Consider the following 25199-nt stretch of genomic DNA (forward strand, 5'->3'; position numbering starts at 1 on the left):
TACCCAGACCTTCACAGATGGGATTTTTTGGGTGTGCTTGGTTTGTGCTTGCAGAGTTTTGTGCAAAATTGAGCTGCCTGTATTTTAATAACGCATATTCTGCCTCATGTTCACAAAATCAATATCCTTCCTGAGCAATTACCAGGAGTGTACATTACACTGTGTAAAACACACTGAGGTGGCAGAACACCAGCTTGCTCCAGAGCCCAGCAGCCACAGGAGGGTTCTCTCCCTGTGTCAGGTGTTTCAGCAGTGCCTATCAGGAAAACTTACAGCACCCACACTGCAGCAGCACTGCAGGGCAGAGCTAAACACAGGCAGTAAGTCCAGGCTCTGGGAAGCCCTGGAATTGATATTGCAACTTGACATTTTCCTAGGGCTATGCTATGCTGGCAGACTCTGCTGCCCCTTCAGCAGACCAGAATCAGGAAGATGTCAAGTTAATTTATGCCCACAATTGCCTCCTGCTTTCCCCAGGCTGTGAATTTTCTACTTTAGCCTTAAGAAGTGCAGAAGAGAATGTCATCCCTTTATATATATATGTTATGCACGACATTATACATCTATTATCTATACAGAACTTAAAAGTCTGATAGGTCTTTTATAGGACTTAAATAGACAAGTCATGTCTGCAGGGCCCAGGGGTTGTATTGTGCAGCAAAAAATCAGCCTACAGTTGCACAGGAATTCTGGCTCTTCTTGGACTCTTATATTAAAGAAATGACAGTGCTGTAAGATTTTGGGCTGTTTTGCCTCTTCATTTTTGGGCTGTACTTTATAACCATATTTACTGGATGCTGGTTCTGAGAAATTCTATTCACCTCAGGCAGCTCCTTGTTGATAGCTGGGTAAAGTATCATTAATGCTTTTTGCATTACCATCAATCCTTGTAGCAATAGGCACTCAGGCAGAACTTGTGCCTAGCCCAGCCAGTTTCTCAAAACTGCTTTGCCCTAGACCTCTATTAGAGACTGACACCTGGCCTCAACATTAGCATTCTTTTTCAATATAAAAGAAAAAAAAAAGAGATGAGATAAAAAAAATTGTAACTGAAATTTGTTCAAAGCCTCCAATGGAATGTTTTGCTTTGAAATCCAAGACACCATCATTGGTTTCAATATGGAATGCTGCCTGAAAACCACCTCTAGACAGTCACTGGTTCAAACTGACAGTTCTGCTTACAAAATGATGCATGTAATGGCTTCATGTTACCATTCAGATACACTGAACTACACTTTGATTGAACTTCTTTCCCCAGCAAGAGCAAAAGGAAAAAATGATTGGTAAAAATCTGATAAAGTAGCATTGAACCGTATCTGATCACCTCTCTTTGAAAACAACTCCACAGGGGGATTTAAGTGTTAGAACCCTCAGTATCTCAGAGCCTACCATTTAGGTGGCTGCCTTCCAAAATCAATTCCACTGTGGTAAGCCAGGCTTACAAGCTCAACTTGCTGTCTCTAGATTCAAAAAAGTGAAAATGCTGAGCAGAGGTTGATGCAAGCTGATCCATAAGAAATGCTAACATATGATTGTGCCTTCCACACCAAGTGAAGGGTGGGAAAAACTCATTCTGAACCCAGGGCTCCATGAATGCCAAATGGGAAATGCATTCCTCTTGGGTCTGGGGAGGTGAAAATGCTTCATTTTCAGCTCCTGATAGAGCTCTCCCAACCTGTGACCATTCAGGCTAAAGATTTGCCTGCCTCAGAAAGTTTCTTCTCTTTCACCAAAAAAGTTGCATCTTCCAGGGAGCAAAACTGAGATGGGGGAGACTGGAAACCACAGGCTCAGTGATAAGTAAAACCCCAGGAGATATGGCCAAACTTCTGAATGTAATATTTCAAAAATGCCTGGCGTGCATCAGCAGCTTGGATGGTTCTGAACACAGATACAGCGTGATAATCAGAGAGTTCCCTTACCTGTACGTGTTGGTAGCTGGTACTCTCCAGATCTGAATGCCTTGGAGGATGCCTTCAGCTCCCACCACCACTCTGAGCTTGGAGTTCCTGTAGGCATCGTTGCACTGGCTCTGGGTGGGGCCGTAGGGTCCGCTGGCCCCGCAGGTTGTGAACAGCCACTGATCTGAAAGGAGGACACGAGCACAGCATGACCCCACTCCCAAGCACCAAGGAGCTGCTCTGCTTCTTGGACCAAGAGCAGAACCCGGCCCTGAGGTTTTAACCCAAACTAATATCCCCAGAATTATTTTAGAAGTCTCATAGTTCTGTGTGCCTCAGTATTTGACAGCTTTTCACTGAAATCTCTAGAAATCTATCACAACAATAAACATAGTTTTATTTTCCCTAAGGCTCAAAAAGGCAAAGAGCACAGAGCAGAGAAAAATCCAAGAGTCCTCCCAGTTTCAGGCTCTGCTGTCTGGGCTGTTAAGTGTTCATTCATAATCTCAAGGCTGGTGCCTTCCAGCCCTTTCAGTTTCTAGAGACATATGGTTATTAAATTTATTTTAAATGGGAAAGTAACCGTTAATTAGATAAAAACCTGTAAACACAACACCATCACAGTGATTAAAACATAACAATAGATTAATTGAATTCTGAATAATTGTTTGCTCACAGGACACTCAAATTAAGCTTCAGAAAGCAAAACACCTGACTGGGGCCTGTAAAACAAGCATCTTGCTCTGCATTTTCTAGGCCAGATCTGTGGGTGTAAATCAATGCCTCCCTATTACAGCCATTTTCATCAATTGGAAGTACTGATCCTGTACAAATAGATTTCTAGAACTAGACTTTGTTAATTTGTGTTTCAAAAAAATCTAAATTTTAAAATTTGAATACATGACGGTGGCAATTATGTCCTTTTCCTTTAAGATTCATTTTAGAAGCATTGCAGTCTCAAGACCACAATGCTTTTGTAATACCCCACCTTGTCCTATTTTCCAGTATATAGAAATACATAATATATAATCAAAAATAAGATCTAGATGGTAAATAAGCAGACAAAGCATTTTTTGTGAACATGACATGATTTATCTAACATACTTATTAATTATCTAATATACACAATCTAATAAACTCCATTAGGTAGTTCTACTGCCATTAAATAGAAACGATTTGGAATTTGAAGGTTTTTCTATAAATGATGTTGGTCCAGTCAGCCTTCCAAGGCCTTCTCAAAGGGCACCATTTCTCCACCAGCTTCCACAAAGGCAATGCCACACACGCAGATTCCTTCAGTGGTGACACTAAATAGTTCAGACAGGGCATTAATTGGACTCAGTGACCAGGAGTTGGACTCAATGATCCTTGCAGATCCCTTCCAACTTTGGATGTTCTCTGATTAGCTTGACCTGCTTCTTGGAATTCAGAGCTATTGTCTAAGCTGCTGTGGTTTAGAAATGATGGTCTGCACGTGTCTGGATGGGCAAGGCCAAAGGTTCTACCACTGCTGTTACTGGAGAGGTTCACCCTCCAGAAATACAAGAAAACATATTGGCTTAGCCAGAAAAAAGGTCTGAATTACCTTTTCACAAACTAATCCTGAAGATTAGCTAAATTCCTTCTTACAAAAAAAAAGTTCAGTGAATGAAATGGGTCAAGGAATTTGACAGAACTTTAAGAAATACAGTGACTGGTATTTCTGAAAAATGTTGGTAATACAGTGTTGTGCAAAATTACCACTCTGTAAAAAAATTTCCCGATCTAAGTACTGCTGAGAGAATAATCCCATCTTTCTGAAAAATCTACACCACACTTTCTCAAAACTCCCCTCCAAGGGTCCTCTACAGATTTTGTCACTGTTACTTGTTTTATTTACATATTAATTTTACTTAGTTCTTCAATCCTTCTGCAGTGGGTGGCAGTATGAAATCTTAAATTATTAGACAGCAAATGGAAGAATTTCCCTCTTTTCCTGTGCTTCTGATGTACCCCACAAAACAACAGGTAAGAGGGTAAAGGTGCCTAAGGAAGAAAGGTCTAGAAGTTACTAAAGCAAAATGCTTCAGTAGCTCTGAACAGTTTGGCACTAGAAGTTACTTGTGTTTATCCTTACAAAACCCACCCCAAACCCAAAGGAAAATCTCACAGTAGCTGGAAGATGAGAGACTCATTCTGTCAGCTATCACAGTGATTTAACATTGCAATACCCCAGCGGGCTGAGCCACCTGCACTGAAACATATGTTTAGTAAAGCAGGCAGGTAAGTGGAACAATAAGAAGCCACTTGGATGTCTCCAGTGAAATACCAAACATGTTCCCAAAGGTAGATGTGGGTAACCTTCAAGGAGACAATAAGCTCAAAACATGAGAGAATCAAAATGGAAAACTGGAAGTGATAAAACCTAGGACAGACCACAGCATGTGCAGACTGCTGTTATGGTTAGGCTTTACATTTCTGATTTAGTCCCTTGAAATAATACATGTTCCTTAGGTATCTGCCTATCTGACCTTGGCAAACTTATCTCTAGATGATTCCCCATGTAATACACAGCGCAGCTGGACCTGAAACTGGCTGCTCTTGGCTCCCACTGGGTTCCAGGGACTGGGGATCAATGAACTACGTCTTATTCCAAAATGCTTTGAAATGGCCCTCTGGTTCCTTAAAAGCCCTTGTTGAACAGAAGGAGAATGTCCTTCTGCTATAGACCTTACACCTTCAGACTCTGAACTGAAGCAACTAGAACAGCTCTTGAATTTTCTGCCTTTAGGGCAGACTAGAGGGGGCTCACTTCCAGTGCAGAGGCAGTATCAGAGTAAAGGCAAACATTGCTGGCAATTTGAGAGGAGTCAATCTACACTAAGACTCTAGAATCTGGTTTTTCAGAGCTTGAGAGGATGGGGAATGAAAAACCACAATTTTGTTATGCCAGGGAGTACAATGGAACCTGGAGATGACTGAGCACAGGAGGTGGTTTCTTGGATTTCTGAAGTGGCCCTGTTGTAATGGATAAAGCAGTGCATACAAGCAGTGCATACAAGATTGTCCGTAAAGCCTCCCAGGGTTCTGCAGGTGCTGCAGCCAGTGCTAGCAAGATTATTTATTTGCTTTATTCATGTAGACAAGAGCAAGAAAAGATGTGTTTCAGAACTAGCAGAGCTGGGAAGTGATTTTTGCCCAAAACATTGCAGCAGGGAGTCTGGCCCAAGTGAAGTCAATGGAGAGACTGCACCTGATTTAAACCAGCAGGGATTTTAGTAAAACCTACAGCCAGGTGTTGCATGATCTCCTCATTTGCCATTGCTGCACTGATGTGCAAACAGCCCTACTCCTGTTTATAAATACTGGAAGCCAGTCCAACATGGAACAGCTTTGTCACTGAATCCAGTGGGACATAATATTACACAGGAAGAAGTTGCCCCTCATTTCAAGATAATTAGGATAGATTAGTTACAATTCTGGATACAGACTAAAACCCCCACACTTCCCCCCTCCTCACCATTTCACAAAGCCAACTCTCAGTGTGCAGATACAACAGCCCAAGAACTGAAACCTCTAAGCCAGCAGCAAAACAGAGCACTGCCTGCCTTAATAACCCACCACTGCTTTTTTAAAAGTAAGATTTCACTCCATGCAAAGTATTGATTTTCTCTTGATTCTAGAAATGACTGCAGCATGTCTTATGAGCTTGGAGAGAGCATTTCTACAGGTTGCTGCATGCCACAGCAGTTTACAGTAATTCAGTTTGAAGCATTATTTTGATCTCCAAAGACTAAAGCAGCAGCAGTGAATCGAAAATCCTTAAGTAGCTTGGTGAGGAGCATAGATTTTTTCCATCTGTGACTAGCTGTGGTCTGTTTCATAGTGCACAACACATCCCTCCTTTCTTCTGCAGTGCGTGGCAGGATAACACTGCCAGCACTGGGGGAAGAACAGCAGGACTTTCCAGGCTAAACCTCTCAAAAACCAGCAGATTGTGGAATTCTGCCCAACTTCATACAAGTTGCATATACCCAGTGTTCAGAAACAGCTCAGAATTCCTATGGTAAGAAACAACAGGTAGTTTAATGTAGGGTCCCTGTATATTCTGCAATTGGTAGTTGCAAGATGCTACCCAGGTTTAAAAAATGGAAATATCTGTTTAAGGTGGTGGTGGTGGGGGGAGAACCTGGAGATTCAGATTGGAGTACTACATTTCAGTATAATTTATACATCAGTTCAATTTGATAGAATCCTCCCCTTTAAAAGAAACATGGCAGAGGAAAGATTAAGTTTCTGGATGTTCACCCACTCACCTGCCCTCCTGCTCCCTGGCAAGCCCCCCAACAATTGGCAAGGTCCCAGAAGCAACATTTTACAAAAAAATGTACTTTATAGCTCTATTAAAACAATTGAAAAAAATTTCTCCCTTCGTAACTTTTCTTTCCGTAATGAATTCACTGATTGATATATTTACACACACAGTTGCTCATCCTTTTGCACATCAGAAATTCTAGTTTCACACAGTTTGTCTAGATATATGAAATGCACAGCAATCAAGGTGCTGGATTTCAGCCACAGCAAGAGGGGAGTAATGTCCTGCTCTTGGAAAACAAAATGAACAAAACCCCATAAGACTTAAAATGACTGATTTGTTAGAAGCTCTGATACTACGTGCAGCCCTAGGCAATGCTGCTGCAGGCACTGCTGCAAATAACAACCAGCAATACTGAAGAGAAAACCATGGAGCAAAGCCTGAGGCACATTTGTACTTCTAACACAGAAAACACTTTCATTGGCACGTGTACAGCTCACAAACTCCATGCCCCAAAACAGACAGAGGCATTCTGGCTATACCTCAAGGATCTAAATGTATTAACTGGCATTTGTCAAATCAAGCTGGTTTGAACCTAGTTTAAACCCACAGCCAACCAAAACTTTAGTGATTTCAGCAAATTGCCAACCAAGCACAATGGTACTTGGCTTATTTTGGAACCTAGAGTAACACGCTAGTGAAATGCATCAGTGCTTTAAAACAATGTGCAGACAGTTTGTGGTACTTAAGGTGACAACCTCTATTCAGACCAAAAGGCTATTCCTACTTCCAACAGAGTAAAAATCCACATTAATAAGGGCTGTAAATTCTCATGTTTCAGAGGCATAAGAACCCCAGTGGCTGAACTTTTGGATGCTATTAATTCTTCCTCACAGAGTCCATTTTACCTCTTTGTCTCAGGCAGATGCCATCAAGCCTGATGCCACGACCAAATGGAATGTTTGCTTCATCTATTTGTAAAAACTTCCATAAGCTTCCTTTGCCTGGCAATAATTGGCCAATATGGGAAATCAGAGGCTTACAGGAAACTGCCCACCATAATCTTCACTAACATTTGGCTGCCACTGGCCCCATGGGTTGTGTGGAGAGCTTTAGATTTTACTCAGTGCATGAGCAATCTCAGTTATGCATTACCAATAATTCCAGTGGTCCATGCTGGAAGTCTGTAGGGAAAAATACACTACAAGCATACATAAGAAACATGCTCAGTGAGGTAAGGATTTCAATTTTGCTTTGGGTTCTGCCATTTAACAGTGTTCTGTGAGCAGTAATTGGAGATTATTACCTTTCCCAGGATTGAATTTGCCAGAGATTAATGGGGCAGGAGTTGAAAGATGATGGTAAATGGCAGAACTAGGTTTTGCTCGCAATCACAGTCCCACACCTGTTAAGTGTGTCTACAAAATGCTATTAAGGGGCTATAAAATGATCACAGAAATTAGTGAGTCTTGCCAGCAATACAAGAACCAGTTACTGAGGTATGGCTAGACTAAGAGAGGTCGGCTTTTCCACCCTTTCTGGAGTTACTATTTCTATCTTTATTTTCTGAATGAGGGCAGCAGTGGAAGAATTGGATAGGTCTTTCAGTTCAGAAGGAGCATCTGCAGTGATGGCAAACATGCCTGATTGATCCTGAGTATCATTTCAAAGAAATACCCAAAAGCTTGAGTCATGCTTTAGATTTTTCTTAAGTGTTTATAAATAAGGAACACTCTCAGGGGCATTCTTGTAGGAAATTGTGGTCAGTGTAAGAGGGTAAGAGCACTACTGGCTTTGGACAGCAATGAGAACACCTTGTTTTTTTGCCATCTTCTGAAATAGGCACTAACAAAGCAGCTTGAAGAAAACAAATTTCTTTTCCCTTTTATGATTCACAAAGAGTCTTCCATAAAGGGTGTTAAAGATACATGCTACCAACCGTTTTGGAATTTCATTTTGCTCATAATTACAAAGGATGGTAGAAATGCACGTTAGATAACAAAGACCAAGTTGGCTGGAGGTGGAAAAATTATTTAAAGCATTTTCTGAGATTTACAGCAGTTTCTGTACAATTTAAACTGCCATTCTTAAGAGTGAGCAGCTTTGAAGTGTAGGTCTGAAACCTGTGAATTGCCCTGTTTATTTCAAGTGCATGATTAACTCTGGAGAGCAATTATGCCAATTCAACTTTGCTAGGTTGTATCTGGTTGCATGCTGATTTTCAGTATTGCACCGTTGCTATTTTCAATCCTACAGAGAAAGCAAGTGTAAACACTGCAATAAAGAAATTCATACCTGCATATTGTGAGATCCCACTGTTGTGTCTGAACATTTCCACCACTGTTCAGAATGCTACTTTTGTTGGAGGGGGGGCACTGGGCTGTTATTTACTGCATTAATTGATGCATAATACAAAAATACAATTCTGCAGATACCTTTATTGCATTATACCAACAGTTCAGTTAGTATAATTGCATACAAAGAGCAACCAAATGTAATTTTCTTTTACTTAATACTTGCTCCGCTGTCCCTTTCAGCTCCTTCATCTGATTAAGTAATGTGACTGAGAGTTCTTCCGAGAAACAGCCATGGAAGTGCTCAAAACAGGACTCTCCCTGATGGAAAACACAAAATCTGTGCAACCACTAAATGCTGTAGGGAAGAGACTGGAGGAAAACAGTATCCCAGTTTGGGCAAGAAAATTATTTGATGGCAGTTTCCATGCATGAAATCAGGGCTGCACAATGGCTGGTGGATGTGCAGAGCAGCAGGGACAAAATAATGCAAGATTTGAGGGGAGCATAGGTTAATATTTTGCACATTTCACAAAATGCCATTTTTGTACTGTGTGTCCTGACACAAATAAGTTGTCAGTGGGACAGAAGAGAAGCTGAAACATCAAAAGAGAGGCTATCCTCATGGTATTTAAAGCCCATTTAGAAGCACCAGAAATCTTTAATTAAAGCTTGATTGCTCTGTGTCTTGTTATCTCTTTTTGCCTACTGAGAATCCTATTTTGTCTCCTTCAGCTTCTGTGATAGTAATTTGTTTACCTCGAGTTCCTCATTATTGCTCACTGTATCTTTTTGTGCCCGAATTTCCCATATTCTAGCCTTGTGTATAAAAGGAAATTGCATTGGTTTGATATAAATTAACTTTTTAATTGGTAGTTGAATGATAGTATGGTTTGAGAAGCTTTCAGTTTTACTTAAACTAATACCTAACCAATTTAAAACCAAAGCCAAAGTAAGCCTGGGTTTACAACAGAATAAACAACACTCAGCCTTTTGTACAGATTTAACCATCTCAATGAAAAATCCTGGTTCTATTAAAGCTGATTCAGTCTTCTGGCATATGCAGACCTTGTTACAACTGTTCTTCAGGCTGCTTCAGCAAGAAACTGGTATTCCAGCAAATAACACATCATTAGTTAACAGAAAAGGAAAGCATTTGCACTGCCCTGTGAACATCTATCTAATGGCCACCTTGCACTGTGAGTAGCTGTGTGATTTGAAAACCACAGGAATTTTTCTGTGCTGGTCCTGGTCATCAAGGAACATGAGAGAGCAACAACACCACATTAGCTGTAGAGGTTTCAGGTCTTATTCCAACCTGGTGTGTTCATGATCCCAGCTGTGACACACTGCAGAAGGTAACACATTTCTGGAGGCTTTAGGGTGTTTGACAGTGTGGCTGTATGGTGTGTTTTGAGTCTCCAGTGTGCAGGACCTGGAGGCCCTGTGAGCCATGGCCAACAGTGGCAAGGCCGAAGAAGCAACTCTGAGGGTGCAGGGCCTGAGAACAGAGAGGACAGGGGCGGGCTGGTGGTGCCAGCCATCAATTCTGCTGGAAATACATTTCCAAGCACAGGCAAAAGCAGCAGGTGTGTATGTAAGAGGCTGTGCTCAGATACAAAGGAGCAAGGAAAACAAGCGAGCTTGTTTGGATTTAATGTTGTGTAAACAAAGTGCTACCTGTCTTTCAGGCTGTAGCTCCTGCTGCAAAGGCTGAGCTGGCCTGGGGACTTAGGGAGGGCATTTTATTATCCTGTTGTCTCATCAGCTTTAGGAGCACAGTTCTTAGTATGATTTCACAGTTTTAGTATGATTTCTTAAGAAGGCAATATTATAGTATGTGATCCATCACACAAGTCAAAGATCCTATTAACTGTAATTACTTTTAGCTGAGCTCACAGTGGTCAGTGCAGTCTTTGGGACTTCAGGGGGGTGCTGATGCTGTTGGTTCACTCACACAACAGTAAATATGTGCCCATCAAAGGAAAGGCCCTCTCAGAATCAGCCTGAGGTTTCTTAAATGCATTACGGGATGCAGAAAGAAACAAGATTAAAGCTGGGTAAAATACATAGCCCAGGGACCAAACAAGCATCTGCAGTGTTTCCTGACAGCAAGCAGGGGCTCAGCAACACAAAGGGAAAAGGGAATTTTGTGCTGCAGGGACCCTCAGAAATGCAATGACTTTCACTGCAAGAAGCTGCCACTCAGCTCCTCTTTTCCTGCCCTGTCTACTCTGAGGGCACAAGGGGAGAAAATTGCTGTAGGAGTAATTTCAAACCCCAAGGGCTAGAGACAATTTTAGACAGAATATGAACAAGACCAAGGATAAAGCCCAGAAAATAGGCAAGCTGTTTTAGATTGGAATTGCCTTGAATTTTCACCCCAAGGTCATCACAAATTATTTTAATTGCTCAAAGAACCTCAGTGACCTTCTCTTCTACCCTCATGCAATCTGATTCCCTTTATTTCTACCATCCAAGCCTTTCTTTAAATTGAATTCCTCAGATAGGACAGGGAGCAGAAGAGCTAAATGATGTCAGAGTCTAGTGACAAGTAGAAAATAACAAAATTCTCACAAAAATTTACAGCCACAGGATTTCTAGCCCACGCACACTTTACATTAACTTTGCATCTAAAATCTAATGTTTTTTTCTGTTGCTAAAACAGTAGGTACCCTGGAAGGAAATGTATACTTGCCTTAGGAAACTACATCACCACCCACAGAAAGTCAGCCAGAAATCCATAATCTACCCCTGCCTACAGATGCTACCATGAGATCACTGACCCAAGGGCAACACTGAGAGCACTTAAAAGACAACTCCACTTACAGGCAGGAAACAGAGATACAGACATTGAAGGGAGAACTTCAAAGGATCTTCAAAGAGAACATATAAATATACTTTTGTAAATTATACCTTTGTGACAGCCCAGGCTCACACACAGCCTCTGTAAGAGAGCTAAACACAACCTTTGTGGCTGAGGTGCAGCTTCACCCAGCCCAGCACCCTCTCCTGTGGGGGCTCACTGCCTCTGTCTCACTCCCTCAGGGCTCCTGGCAGTGCTTCTGCACTTTCCTTGCTGTGTGATGCTCAGCACATAAAACATCAGTAAACTCCATGTGATGGGAACTCAGCAGACCCTGCAGGCTGTCCCTCAGCCTCTGCTGCCAGGGCTGGCTTCACAAGAGAGCTCAGGCAGCAGGGGGTGGGCTCATGGATGCAGCTTTTCAGGGAGGCTCTCAGGGCTCTGTGGGTTTTGGCCACACTGACCAGACTGCTGTCAGCATCAGAGCAAACACCATTAGTCCACACATCTCAACAGGACACTGCAGGGAGCAAAGTGAAATACAGCCTAGAAAAGAACAGATGCAAAGAACTCTTCTTAAACAGAAGAGTGGGAGAGAAGGAGGCAGCAGAACGAATCCTTAGGCCTAATGACAGGGCAAAGGAGGCATTTATCAACCCTGCTCTCTCACCTAAGAGGGGAGGTATTTCAAATTGGCAGGTAAGCAGCTGCCCTAAGTGAGGAGAAGCAGCTGCACACAGTGCTGGGGTTGCAGCTGTTACAAGGTCTTTCTTGTCTCTCCTGCAGCCACCCCTCACTTCCATGGCCAGCCCTGCTGCCCCAGGCAGGCTGGAGGCTTTGGCTGCTTGAACCAGTTAGGAAGAGAGGCTGGCCAGGAGGAGGGAAGGAAGCCAATTCAAATGGAAATGCACCTTTGAGGCCCAAAACAGATATTGTGACTGTGTGGGAAAGCCTGGGAGAGGAGAGAGGGAAACATCTGGGAGACAGCGATGGGAGGGTGAAGCACAGTTAGGTTGGAAAGGCTGATTAGGTGGGAAAGGCTAATTACAGTTAGGTTGGAAAGAGGAGCTGAAGGGTAAGGGAGAATAAAGTAACATGAACACACAAGACTGACATTTCCAACTAAGTCCAGTACTGTACTGTTTCAAATGGACAATGAGTATTTACTGAAAGAGTGAGGCTTTGTTAGTTCAAACCAAGTTTGTATCAACCAGAGTTGGGTGTTCAGGTTAATAAATGCTCAACTCAGTCAATGTGGACACTTCACTTTGATTCTGCCCATTTTTAGATGACCATGACACCAAACACACCTATCTTACAGTTTAAACCCATGTTTTACTTCAAGGGCCCCCATTTGGTCCTTTGACCAGCTGGCAGCCTGTTACAGGTAAAACCAAATTACAGTTAGCAGCTAAAGGTAATCTCTTTCGAGAGCATGTTTGTTTTATTTGTAAGGGACTTGGGAAAAGCTCTGATCAAAGGCTTTGGGGGAAAAAAATTGCATTTAGCCACATCTAAACGAAATCTGTGCTAGTTGGAAATCTCTCCTGTCTGATGATGCTTCTCAGACAATTACCTGCTGGATCAGAAAAGGGGGCACTGCTGAGCTGGAGATTTCCCAGGAGCTTTTGTTCCCATCCAAACTTCTTCTGGCCACCTCTACTGGTGAGCAAATTGTTTGAGTCTGGAGTGGTACCTCGAGGTGTCTTCTCTCCACTGACTAGAAAACAAGAAATCACAGATTGGTTTATGGCTGAGGGGGACTGAGTCACTATGTTACCCAAAATTGAAGCTAAAATAAGGGCTGCAGGCTTCTGTGCTGAGAATAAGAGCCTGCAGTCTACAGGATTTAACATTATTAAAAGAAATGGGCACATTTACTTTCCACTGTTGTTACGGAACTGAGACAAAAAGAAAATAAACAGGAATGAGTGGTAGGCAAAACATTAAGTGAAAGAAGACACAAAGCAGAAATACAGAATACAATCTTTAGCAACTGTTATAAAATTTTTTTAGCCAGTAAAAGCAGGAGGAATTTTCTTTAGTTCTATCCTAATTTTAAGATCTCTTTGAATAATGTAACTTGAGGTGTATAGCACTTGTGCACAGAACCCAAGAGGTATTACAGCATAAATGGAGAGACTCATGCCCCAGGCAATGCAAATTAACATAACACAAAGCAGATGAAACGTTCTGACTGCAGAAGTGGTTTAGAGGTTTTCAGTCCAAACAGGGCTACAGAGGTTGCAGCTCCAAGCGTAGGAGAAGAAAGGATGTGCTCAAGTTCTGTTGCTCAACCCAAGGCAGAAGTTTAATTTGTTCAGAGCAGCAATTCTCCAGCCCTCATGTAAGCTGCTGGTCTGAGGTACAGAGTGACAGATCATTGAACACATTTACAAATTAAGCAATTCACTATGCATGAGATTATGAAAGATGAGTCAGACACAAATGTTTAATAAAAATCTACATGTGCCATCAGAGGTACAGACTGGTCATATTCTAGAGGCCAGTCAATCACAAAGCCAGGATCAGAATCCAAATTTTTCCCCAGAGCAGTAGAGTGTGAAGATCCCAGTTTCTGATTCAGACTTAAATGCATGTCAGTCTAAATAAAATAACCTTGTTCTAATTTAACTGGAGTATTGTGCCCAGTGTTATTGCAAAGTTAGTGTCAATCACAGGATGCCTGTCTTTTCCCAGCCAGTGTCCAGCTGCCATTCATTTTGATAACTGTCACACAGCAAACCAGGTCATGTGGAAATCTATAATCACACACTGCCTTCTGCCTCAGCCTGGCTGGACAGGTGATGGTTCTGCCTCAGCTGGAAGCTGATCTCCCTCACCCTGTGTCTCACTGCCCCCTCATGCCAAACTGGGAACTCTCTCCCTGCCCTGTTCCACCAGTAAGGGTGCACCTGAGCAGGGCCCTCTGCCTAAGCACAGTGATTTCTGACACAGACCTTTGCCTTTCAAGAGTCTTTTGAAGATAATGACACCCAGCCCGTTCCCCACAGTTCCCAAATTTCAATTACATGGCAAATAAAAGACAAGTCGCTTGCAGATAAAAGGAAAACTTACTTGTTAAATAACAGTCCAGACTAAGGGAGACATTGTCAAAAGCAATAATGGCATCAGAGCCTTCTTCCCATGAAGCGGTGATCTGAAACCAAAACCTGCACAAATTGGAAAAAATGGGATTAAACTCTGCTAAAGAACAGGAAATTCAGAGCTCTTCACAATTAAAGCAGCTTTTGAATGGTGGAGAAAATCTTTTCACATATAAAAATATTAAATTGATAGAGAAAGTATCCTCACTCCTAGCAAGGAAAGATGACCTGAGGAGGGGAGCTATTCAGTAATATAGGTGGAGAGAATAAGAAAATATCTCCCCTCTTCCCTCCAGACAAACAGCCTGAAGAAGCAGAAGTGTGTATGCATGTTGTCAGAAAACAAAGTCCCCTGGATTCTGGTACAAACAAAAGCTCAACCAACTAACCAGACCCCTGAGAGGTTTTAATCTCACAAGTGATTTACACCCTAAAGTGCTGAGAAAAATAAGTAGGCAGGGCTCCTGAAGTAATTTGGAGCTCCTAAAAGGAACTGGCAATCAAAGGCTGGACCAATTTTAGAAAGTATTTGGTGTTGATGTGCTCTGTAGGAAGCAAAGGGTGTCTAACAGCCCTGGCAGTCACAAAAGAGAGGAACTGACACTGGGTAGTCCACAGGAAGAGCAGAACTCATTATCTCCTTGGAGAAGCTGAGGAGGTTTGCCTTAAATCACTCCCTGATTTAAGGAAAGCTGGCTTCTGCTGGGAAGTTGTGTCACTCTTACATTACCAGAAGAAAAATCACTGTAGATTCCCTCAGTGATATTACAAGTCAACAGGAAGAGCAAAAATTACCCACAACCAAATACTTCAAATCTGACAGTACACTGACCACACATTAATTGTGTGTACTCATGGATTTAGGTTTTCTCTTAGCTTAGCAAGTTCATGTTCTCTCCATGCATATCTGCCACATAAAATCATAATACTCTGCTTAGGAAAGAGAAAAATTTCTGAAAGCAGCCAACCATAGCTCAGCAGTCAGATACAATGCTCAGAGGTTGCATCAAGACTATAAAAACATGAAATGATCACATGATGCAGAACAAGCTGCAAGTGAATATGAAATATTATTTAAACCTCATTCTCTGTTGTATCTTGATGTTTTACACCAGCAGAAGTTAAACCATTCGTGGGTCTCTTTAATGTAGATCTATTGCTGCTGCTTCCTGCTCTATATTTTAGAGATAAATGTTCAGTCAGAATGTGAATTCTTGCAGGTATTTCAGTTCAGACAAGAAAATGATGACAGAACAAGGTATTTTTGAGGAGCACCCCTATTTATTTCAAAAGGCTTTAGAAATCCTGTCGCTTCCTTGCAGCAAGGATCTAAACACTGGCACATTTTTTTTTTCTCACAGACTCTAGTCGTTTCTGCATCTCACTGGGTCTAAAATATTTTCTCTCAGCTTTGTCAATGTTATTAGCATTTCTACATTAGTCTTGGTGATTCCTACTGTTTTAAAATATACCTCTCCTTTACCAGCAAGCCAACCTTAAAAGCAAATTCCAGTGAAGCTGTCCTGCATATTTACTATGGGACAGCATATTCCTGTGTTTTGAATGTGGATTTTGACTGAGACTCCTGTCAGCAAATGTAACCAACTTCCACATTTTTCTCCAACACAGGGCAGCTTTCCAGAGCAGAGGGGACAGTGACGTTTGGCAAAAGCTAAACCAGACCCCAGGGATATTTGTAAGGATATTTTGAGGATATGTGGATTGGAATGTCATTCTCTTCTGCAACTGGTGCTCTTGTTAAGCTACAGCTGGGCACAGAGTCAGAAAAGCTGACAAAACCAAAGCAAAAAACTCAAACCAGAAAAAACTCCTGTCTGCCTCCAAAAGGTGCAAAGGGTTTAGAACAGACCACAGAAAATATTTCTATAGTTATGATGTTCCTCCTTCTTTATTTCTGGTAAAGAAAAGCAACTATGTTCCAACACTGAAATTTCTCACTCCTTGGAGACATGCATTGCACATATGGAGAGACTTCACTAAAACTGACTTTTTGTGTTCTAAAGACATGAGCAGCTGCCATGAAAGAGCAGGTGTCTGACACAAATAGTAGTGGATATGGTGAAGGAAGAGTATCCCTAGCATCAAAGGCAACTCCAAATTGCAAGACACAGTTTTCCTTGCTAAATGATCCATCTTTTTTTAGCTCAAAAGGTGGCAGCTCCATCCATACAAGTCTGAATATCACAAAAGCATATTTTTAGCCTTCCAAAATCCATAAAAAGTGCAACTGCAGTCTGATGCTGCCAGCAGTCTCACAGTTCTTAGCTGGGATACCTGAAACCCCTTGTGGGTATGTCTAGGAGGAGAACAGAAGGGAACATAAAATCCTTGGATATTAAATTGGCTTCTGATGGAATTGGCTGCCCTCCCCCTGCCTCCCTCCCTCATTTGCTTTACAGCTGATATCCCACAACACTTCAAATGAAATTACAGGCTCTAGCATAAACATAAGCTGTTCACTTTGAGACATGCCATACAAGACTTAAACAAAAGCTGTTGGACACACACAGCGGGCTCTGAATCTCCTTTTTCCTGCAACTCACAGTGCCAGCAGCAGAGATGATTGAACTGTGTGTGAAACAGGTCCTAAAGCACCACAGGTCACATTCTGGTGTGCTATGGAGAACCAGCCCCTACCTCAGCCTGTAAAATACAGCAGAAGCTTCTCCTTCCTTGTTGAGTGCTGCTGAAATGCCCAGGAAGAGGAAGGGTGGAACCTGGCTCAGCTGCACATCTTTCAGACAGCTCTCAGTGAAAAATCAGTGCCCTGCACACAGTGACCATTGAGGGGACCAAGTCTGGTGCATTTGAGCCTCAGCCAATTTCCTCAGGGTGCACAATAAATGCCACTTGTCGACAAGGACACTGATGTGAATTTATGATTGTAAGGTGTTAAACTGAGGCTGTAAAATTAATTACAAAGACAAACAAGCAATTGCTCTCTGTCAGCTTTTCCCTCCAGTACTGCAGACTTTAGCTCAGGGAGCATAAGAGACAGATACCTCTGCAAAGACTACAGTGCACCTTCTTTCTGCCTCCAGGCCATGGAGCACTTCTAAAAATATCTCTAGGCAATTTCCTAAGGTTCATGCCCCAAGGTGTTAGGCACTGATGCACTTTTCATGCCGTGCCTCTTCAGTCAATAAAGGGTTGTTCTTTTGAGGATTATCAAATGTTCAGTTTCTCAGACCTTGAAGGCATGACACAAACCAGTATTTCTGTTGTTGAAGGGAGTGCCATGTCACATGCCCATGTCAGAATGCAATAGGTTGCTTTTTACTTTTATTTACAGTTCATTCAAGTTAAGAATCAGCCTTGCTGATTTCACCTGCAGGAACACCAGGACCAGAACTCTTGAGAAATTTCCACAAGTTCATCAGGGATGAAAAAAAAAGACAGAACTGCCTCCAAAATACAAAAATTCTGTGAATGCTAAACACTATTAGGACCATCAGTGCTGCTTGGGTTGCCTATTAATCTTATTTTTTGCTAACACGAAAGCAATTTCAGTACAAACCTTCTCTTGAGACCAGCATTTCCGCAACAAATAGTTCATCATTTTATCTTCCCTTGTTTAATGCCACTATTAATTTAGAAATACGATGTCTTTCAAATTCCATTGAAAAAAGATCATCAGTTAACCAACATTTCAATCATTAGCTTTGGTGGCTTTAGCTTAATGGGCTAATTAAGGGAAATTTAATCAAAACTCAAGATGGAAATGTCACACATCAGTGAGATGGAAAAAACCCCACAGACAATCTCATTCCCTTGCTCCCTCTCTTTATTTTTTCCCCTCTCCGTTTGATCCCTGAAATCAGTGAAATAACTCCCTGTGACTTTGGTGGGAGCTGACACTGAAGCAGCAGTAGCAACAGGAGATGTTACTGCCGTGACTCAGAACAGCACAGGAGGTGACAATCTCCCCAAACTGGGGTTTGTGCACAGATCAAAGAGGGGCAATGCTGACTGCACACCCTGCATCTCCACTGGCCCCAGCACTGCACAGACACAGCCCCTGCAAACACAGATGCTGCAGTGAATGGCCAGGAAAGAATATTCCTGAAGCCAGTTATACAGGAGCAGCCAAATTACTGCTGGCAAGTTTGTCATGACTTTGTGGTTTAATAAATCCCTGCAACTTCTTCACGTGGAAGCCAGATCCTCATCAGATAAGTCTGTGTTTGTAAGCTAGATTTCTTCACAGGAATGAAAGCATGGCAGCAATGAAACACTTCAATGACTTGAATATTAGAAAAATTATGACTTGAGGACTGGTAGAAATGACTTAACTGTCTCCTTTTGCCCTACTCAACCTGGAGCACAGCTAGAAAGAGGATTCCTTAGATGTGTGACAACTGGGCAGTACAAGTTCCACCCTGTAGGGCTGAGTGTCAGCTGAGCTGTGAAAGCAAAAACATACAAAGGCCTTTTTAAAAGAAATTCTGTTGAGGCAAATAGGAAATGCTGTACCAGGGGGACACCTTCCCCTCCTCCTTTCATTCTCCTCTCTGGGGAACATCAGCTCCTCTGTTTGAAGGATTCAAATTTTACATACATTCAAAAACCACTCAAGGGTGACCACTGCTCAAATATTTCAGTCACAGATAAGAAATGACACAAAATGAGATTTTGTTTTTGGTTTGTATCTTTGGTCCCATCTGTGAAATATCAATCCAGATGAACAGTTCTTTGAAAGTGTAATTTAACTCAGTTAAATCTGACCAAAACAGGACAACATCAAAGCTTCTGGTCGGTAACCTTTCCCACTTCTCAGGTTTTTTGAATCTTTGGTTTTATTTCAGTGTGGTCAGTATTTGAGTTTTGTCACATCACCCTGTGTTTTCTGTTCAGCTCATTGTTTTTGATTACTTTTTTTTTTTCATGATTCTAACAGAAGACCAGTTCTCCCCAAAATATTTGGGGCTTATTAGAAAGGGAAATGCAGAGCTAAAAGTGTGAAGATGTATTTATAGCTATGTTGGCATAAGCCTCCATGAGGACAAACTCTTTTGTACACATCATCTATCCCTATATCTTCATTGCACAGAAATGTTAGGTTTTGCATGTATTCTATCTTCTTCTGATGAAAGGGAAATAAAAAAGCCACTGAAGACCTCTACAAGCTGATTTTGTGCAAATTATACAGCTCCCTCCCTTCAGTAACTACTCTGAATTTCACCTAAATATTGTCCCAGGCTCATACAGACAGTTCAGGTTTTCATTACTCAGACTCAGGCAGCTGCCTTCATGCCATTATTTTAGAAAGCCTCATAATCATTATTTTTTTTCTTTTGATCATAAAAGACAGGGACTATTAACCAAGATTGAACATTAATCTCCTCCGTACCCAATCCTCCATGCAGTGACACGAACACAGCGTGTCTGTACGTACAAATCTCATTTCATAACTGGTAATGTTTTGCCTCTGATGGAGATGATTTCTCTCCCTACCTAGCTAAAATAATTACAGCTGAACCTGCTTGAGACCGAGGTATTCACAGAATGGAGAAATTTCAGGTCACTAACCCTTATTACATTCGGGTTCCCATTAACTTCTCTGTTACAAATGATGCATTGTTAGCTCACTTCACAAAGGAATACTCACTATTTGCGATAAAAGACACATTTAGAGGAAATAAGATTATTTGGAGAAATATAAGCATGTTAACCAAACTCAGTTATAGTGACAGAATTGCCATGCAGGAAGTTACCTAATAGCTAGTAATAAAGATTGAGATTCAAAGGTGTTATTAAAGACAACCATGCGTATACAAAATCTGTCACAGGTACTCTGCACACACTGTCACCAAAACACCCTTTTCAGATGCACAGAACAAAATTTTCAGAATAACTCTTTCAGAAGGAGGACAGTCAGACTGACATAATTAATGCTAGAGAGCAGAAGAGCAGTGATCTGGTTGTTAAGATCTCACTGCTTTTAACAAAATAATTTGTGGCCACCTCAGGGCAACATAGCCTGGGCTTGTTGGGTGGATATGAGATAGACTGAAGAAATCTGGGTGCAGATGTGACCAATTAATATATATTCACAGAATATTCTGTGAATTAATATATATGTGGTAATGTGTGGGCAGACACATGACTAGCTTGGGTGGAGGGTCCCCGTTTCTTAGAGATTGGGAAGAAAATTTAGGAATAACATGAGATAAACAAGCCCCTGGGTCAAAAATATTGCCAAGAACCTTTTCTTTTCCTTTTCTTTCCAAATGGGAAACCTGACACTCAGAAACTTATAAATAAATTCTGAAAGGAGTGAGAGGGAAAGACAGAGCAATGCAAGAAAAATTACTGGACAAGAAGAGTGCTTAGCCACAGCTGGTGGAGATACAGGGGTGTGAGATGAGACCATTTATTTTTACTGCTGCAATGAGTGAGAGGCTCTCCAGGTGCTGTGGCTGCCATTGACACCAGAGCTGCCAAAGGAGCCAGACAGAACAGACAATCTCACTCCCACAGACTGAAAGGGAATCCCAATGGATATGGAAACCAAAAACTAACGAGAGCCAGTGTCGTTTGTAAAAACCCAGCAAGTCAGCAAAATTGGAATAGGTAATGAGGCCAGTTAAAACAAAATAGCAAGTGCAGTGGTTGGGATGTGAATTCTTACTTGTTGAAACAGAATATTACCCTCTGAGGTAACTGCTGTCTGTAGGATTTCTGCTTTCTTCTTCAGGAAGCTCTCATCCTTACCCAGCCTTCCAGGTAAGTCACCTTACTGTCCCTTCCAATATAATAAAATTCTCAGTTTGTGTTCAGGAGAAGGTCATCAGCAAGAAAATAATTTTGAAGCTCTCCAAGCACTATGGGACCGAAAGAAAATTGGTTTTTCACTTTCTGAACATGCTTCCCTGCTAGAAGGACATGACCTGGCCTTGCCATCAGTGACAGGGCAAATGGTGCTGCTATTCTTGACTGAAAATTTAATTTCTAGGGACCTCAAGTAAACTCCTCTTATTCCTTCCTCCATCTGGACACTACTCATAGAGACTGGCTAAAAATTTAGATATTGTAATGCCAAAAAATTGAACTTAAGAAGAAAGGAAACCAAAGAAACCTTTCTAACCAGTAAACACATTAGAGTTCTTTTTATATTACCACACAGTCTTCTTCTGTCATGAGACTGCCCTGAGGTGGGACAGGTTACTATTAATATTAGCTATTTTTACCAGATTCCCCTAACAGAGTTTACAGTGAAATCTTTTAAAAGAAAATGACAGGTTTAGTAGAGAATAGAGGCCTTAAAAGTCCAGAGCTGGACTATGCTGGCTCAGTTGCTGAAATTGTTGGAATCCACTTCCAAGCAACTTTAGCCAGGTTGTAGAGGAACCCAGAGAACTTTTAGTCTACATGCTGCTCCACATGGCTGGTCTCAGCTTCATCAAGGGAGCAAAAATCAAGATATTTAGAATTTGTTTCTTAAAGCATTAATTTTCCAGTGAGGCTTCAGCCTGTTAGAGTTAATCCTTTTCCACCTCTCACACTCTGTAGCAAACAGTTGCTAAGTGTTGGTGATAATGAGCACCAGCCTAGAGCAAGCTCCAGAGAATCACTTAGTTACATGTGATTGTATTTTATCTGTGTGCTGTACCTTGACCATACTGTTTAGCTAACAGAATGTCTAATTATTAGCTACACAAATCACTCATCTTCAATTACATTAGGCTTCTGTTTGCTCTTGCTGTCACATTCCCACAACATTATCATTACTAAAAATTAAATGCACATGTACTAACTAAAAGCAAATATATAAAATAAGCAAGCCCAAACTACCAGCTACAACATTGCTTTCAAGACTGTTTCCTATCTGCATTTCTGTGAATTAAAAAAGAGCAATCCTTGACAGGCTCATCATTTTTCATTGGAAAACAAATAGTAATTTTCCAACAGATAGTAATTTTCCATCAAGTCAAACAATCTTACAATAAGGTGGTTCTCTACTCTACTCTCAATCCAAATGTTGTAGTATTGCACTAATATATAAATTCCAGTAACTACAAATAACCATTTCTCTAGCTTTCACTAATCTGTGCAGATTATTTGATTTGCAGATAATGCATCCTTTAGAGAGAGGTAAATGGCTCTACAGGGGATAACAAATCACAGCCAGGACTGTTCATTCATGTTGAGTATATCCCATTGGCAACTTAAAATACAGCACCTCTGGAAGTGCTGCCTTTTGCCTCTGATGGGCACAACCTGTTCCTCTAACAATTTAAGGAGCTTTTGCCCACAACTGGCTTCTTTAATTGTAGCTGCTTTGATGGCACATTCTCAACCAGGCCCTTGGCCCTTCCTCCCCCATGCCCAGAGGATACTGAGCATTTGGAATTGGGTTACAGCTCTGCTCATCAGCTCAGCTGGTCAACACAACACACGAGCTCTGAGGATTGTTCTGATAATGTCTGCCAGAACAAAAGCAGGTAGATAACTTCAGGAAGATGTAAAGTGCCAGCACTTCAGCATCTTTCAAGTCCATGCAGAAGAGGTAAGACCTCACACAGGGTGAAATTGTGATTGCATGTGTCCAAGGTTGCCCAGGCTAACACAGAGCCAGAAATCCACCATCCCTCAGACACAATTTTACTTCTTTGTCTTACTCCTCCCTCTTTTCTGTTATTGCCAATTCACCTGAAATGTTCTAGCTGTGATTTTCTGCCAAAGTATAATTTCTCTCAACAGCCTGAGGGATATCAAACATTTAAAAAATGTCTAATGTTTAATGTTTCTAAAGATAGAGCTGATCTAATTTCTTGGAAGTCTTCCTAATGATTCTTTGAAGTGCTGTAAGCCAAACATGGAAATTATGGCTAAGCAGCTTTTAAACAAGCATGCTTTTGAGCAGTTTTAGAGCATATTATCTTGTTATTAATAACACTTTCCATTCAGCTTCCCAGGCACAATGGAATGTGCTTTAAATTTGTGTGAAACTGGTACCCTGGTGTGCTTTACTTGAGAGCTTTACTTTGAGGTAATTTAAACTTTCAGCTCCTCTTGTAGGAAAATCTGCAACATCATGGCTCTAACACAGACCCTCACAGCTTCTGACACAGGAACCACTTAGAAAAACACAGACACAGCAAGCTTTCAGCAGCACCAGCAGTGTGTTCAATTAACTGCTTCTTACAGTTCAATGAAACTGTCATTTATCTCCATTTATATACTGGAGTCTCACCAGTACCAGTTTGGTGTATACTTCCACAGAATTAATTCCTAATCTGTACAGAATTAATTCCTAATCTGTACAGTCCAGATTTCCTAAGAAACAGGTTTTGAGATGGTAAGAAAGATGCTTGCAGTATTTCCAAATCTCATGGGAGGCTTCTTTCTTCCCAGGGAGGACTGGTTTCAATTAAATCAATCTTAGAAGAAAAATTCATTGACATAGTGCAGTTTCTGTGAATAAATAAGGCCGAAAACTTTTCAAGAGACACCAAAACTTCAAAGTTTTCCTTGCTTATGTCTTTACCTCCAACAAACTCCCTTCCTTCAGGGAACCCATCTGTCTTTCTCTGTAAGCAATGGGGAAGTAAGCGTGTCAGCACCTTATACATAACAGTCAGCACTGTGTTATCAGCTGAATCCATGATTTCTCATGAAGCACTGCTAGCCTGGCTCCTAAGATCAAAGTGTTCTCTGCCTGACTGTGCAAGCAGAGAGAATTTAAAGGAAAGCAATAGTACAAGGATACAGAATAATTCAGGTACAAAACATTCCTCTGGCAACACTAGGAAATAAATCACATAAATAATAATGGCAAAATAAACCATTCTTCAAAGGAAACACAGCTGAAGGGAATGAAGCAACCAGGTATTTTTACAAATGGTGCTTTACCAGTGACTGCACAATAAGCTTAATGCTGGCATTTTTTAAATCTTTGACGCATACATATTAATTATACATTCAGGACCAAAGCATTGGCAGTGTCCTTGTTGTATTTGCAGCCTATGTGCATCCCCAAGTGCCAGGGAGATAAAAAGACATATTCATATAATGTTTGTTCAAAGTTCTGAGGAGGCAAACTACCCCTAAATGAAATCCATTATTTCTAGGGCACAGGTTTCCAAAAAAGACAAGAGGCACCAGTGCTCATGACAGAGATGGTAGATGCATCTTGCAGCCTAAGGGCCAGGGCAGCAGGAGGTGAAGTATGTCTGTGCCTTCTCTAGAAACATCACACATTAAAAGCAAACAAGGAAAGAGAGTGTTCCCTTAAAGATAACTGGCAAGAAACAGCTAAAACAACACTCTAAATAAACATATGCTACCAGATAAACCTTCTGTGCTTAAAGCCAGAATAAAGCCACGACTGGCACAGCCCTTTATTCAAGGTGAGCTTCTGCTACAGCTAACACAAAGGCTGATCCATCAGATGGATTCTTGTCTGATTTTGCAGCAGGCTCTTTTCCCACCTCTTCATCCTCAGATCTAGACACATTGAACACCAGGGGCTTTGGTACCCAGAAAAAATGTCAGCTATGGAGATCACATTCAACTCTAGCAAACCACGAGGGAGCACCAAACGTGTAACATAGAACAGTGTGCAGAGAGTGGGTCCCAGTCAATGAAATGGAGACACAGAAGTTTAAGCACCTTGCTGTAGACTAGCCATGGAATCAGTTTTTGAACAAAACCTTTGAGTTTGGAGTTGTAAAATTGTGTGCTTTGCCCAAAATACTCAGTTATTCTCATTGTCTGCTTCCAAAAGAAGATACCTCACAGAGGACAAAGCACTTCTGCTTGAGGGAACAGCTT

General features: G+C 41.4%; 1 protein-coding gene across 3 annotated transcripts in view; it reads right to left on the reverse strand.

Annotated features, from left to right (window-relative positions):
- The window catches only part of ALK (ALK receptor tyrosine kinase), a 305535-nt gene that overhangs the window by 34611 nt on the left and 245725 nt on the right, over positions 1 to 25199 (reverse strand). For all 3 annotated transcript variants that reach the window (XM_074536919.1, XM_026797338.2, XM_014271871.3), the window contains 3 exons: positions 14374 to 14468; positions 12872 to 13015; positions 1923 to 2085 (listed from right to left, as the gene is read on the reverse strand). In XM_074536919.1, the coding sequence (XP_074393020.1) occupies positions 1923 to 2085; positions 12872 to 13015; positions 14374 to 14468 (402 nt within the window). The remainder of the gene's footprint in view (positions 1 to 1922; positions 2086 to 12871; positions 13016 to 14373; positions 14469 to 25199) is intronic.

The sequence above is a fragment of the Zonotrichia albicollis genome, chromosome 3 (assembly GCF_047830755.1).
Source record: "Zonotrichia albicollis isolate bZonAlb1 chromosome 3, bZonAlb1.hap1, whole genome shotgun sequence".
Classification (NCBI taxonomy): domain Eukaryota; kingdom Metazoa; phylum Chordata; class Aves; order Passeriformes; family Passerellidae; genus Zonotrichia; species Zonotrichia albicollis.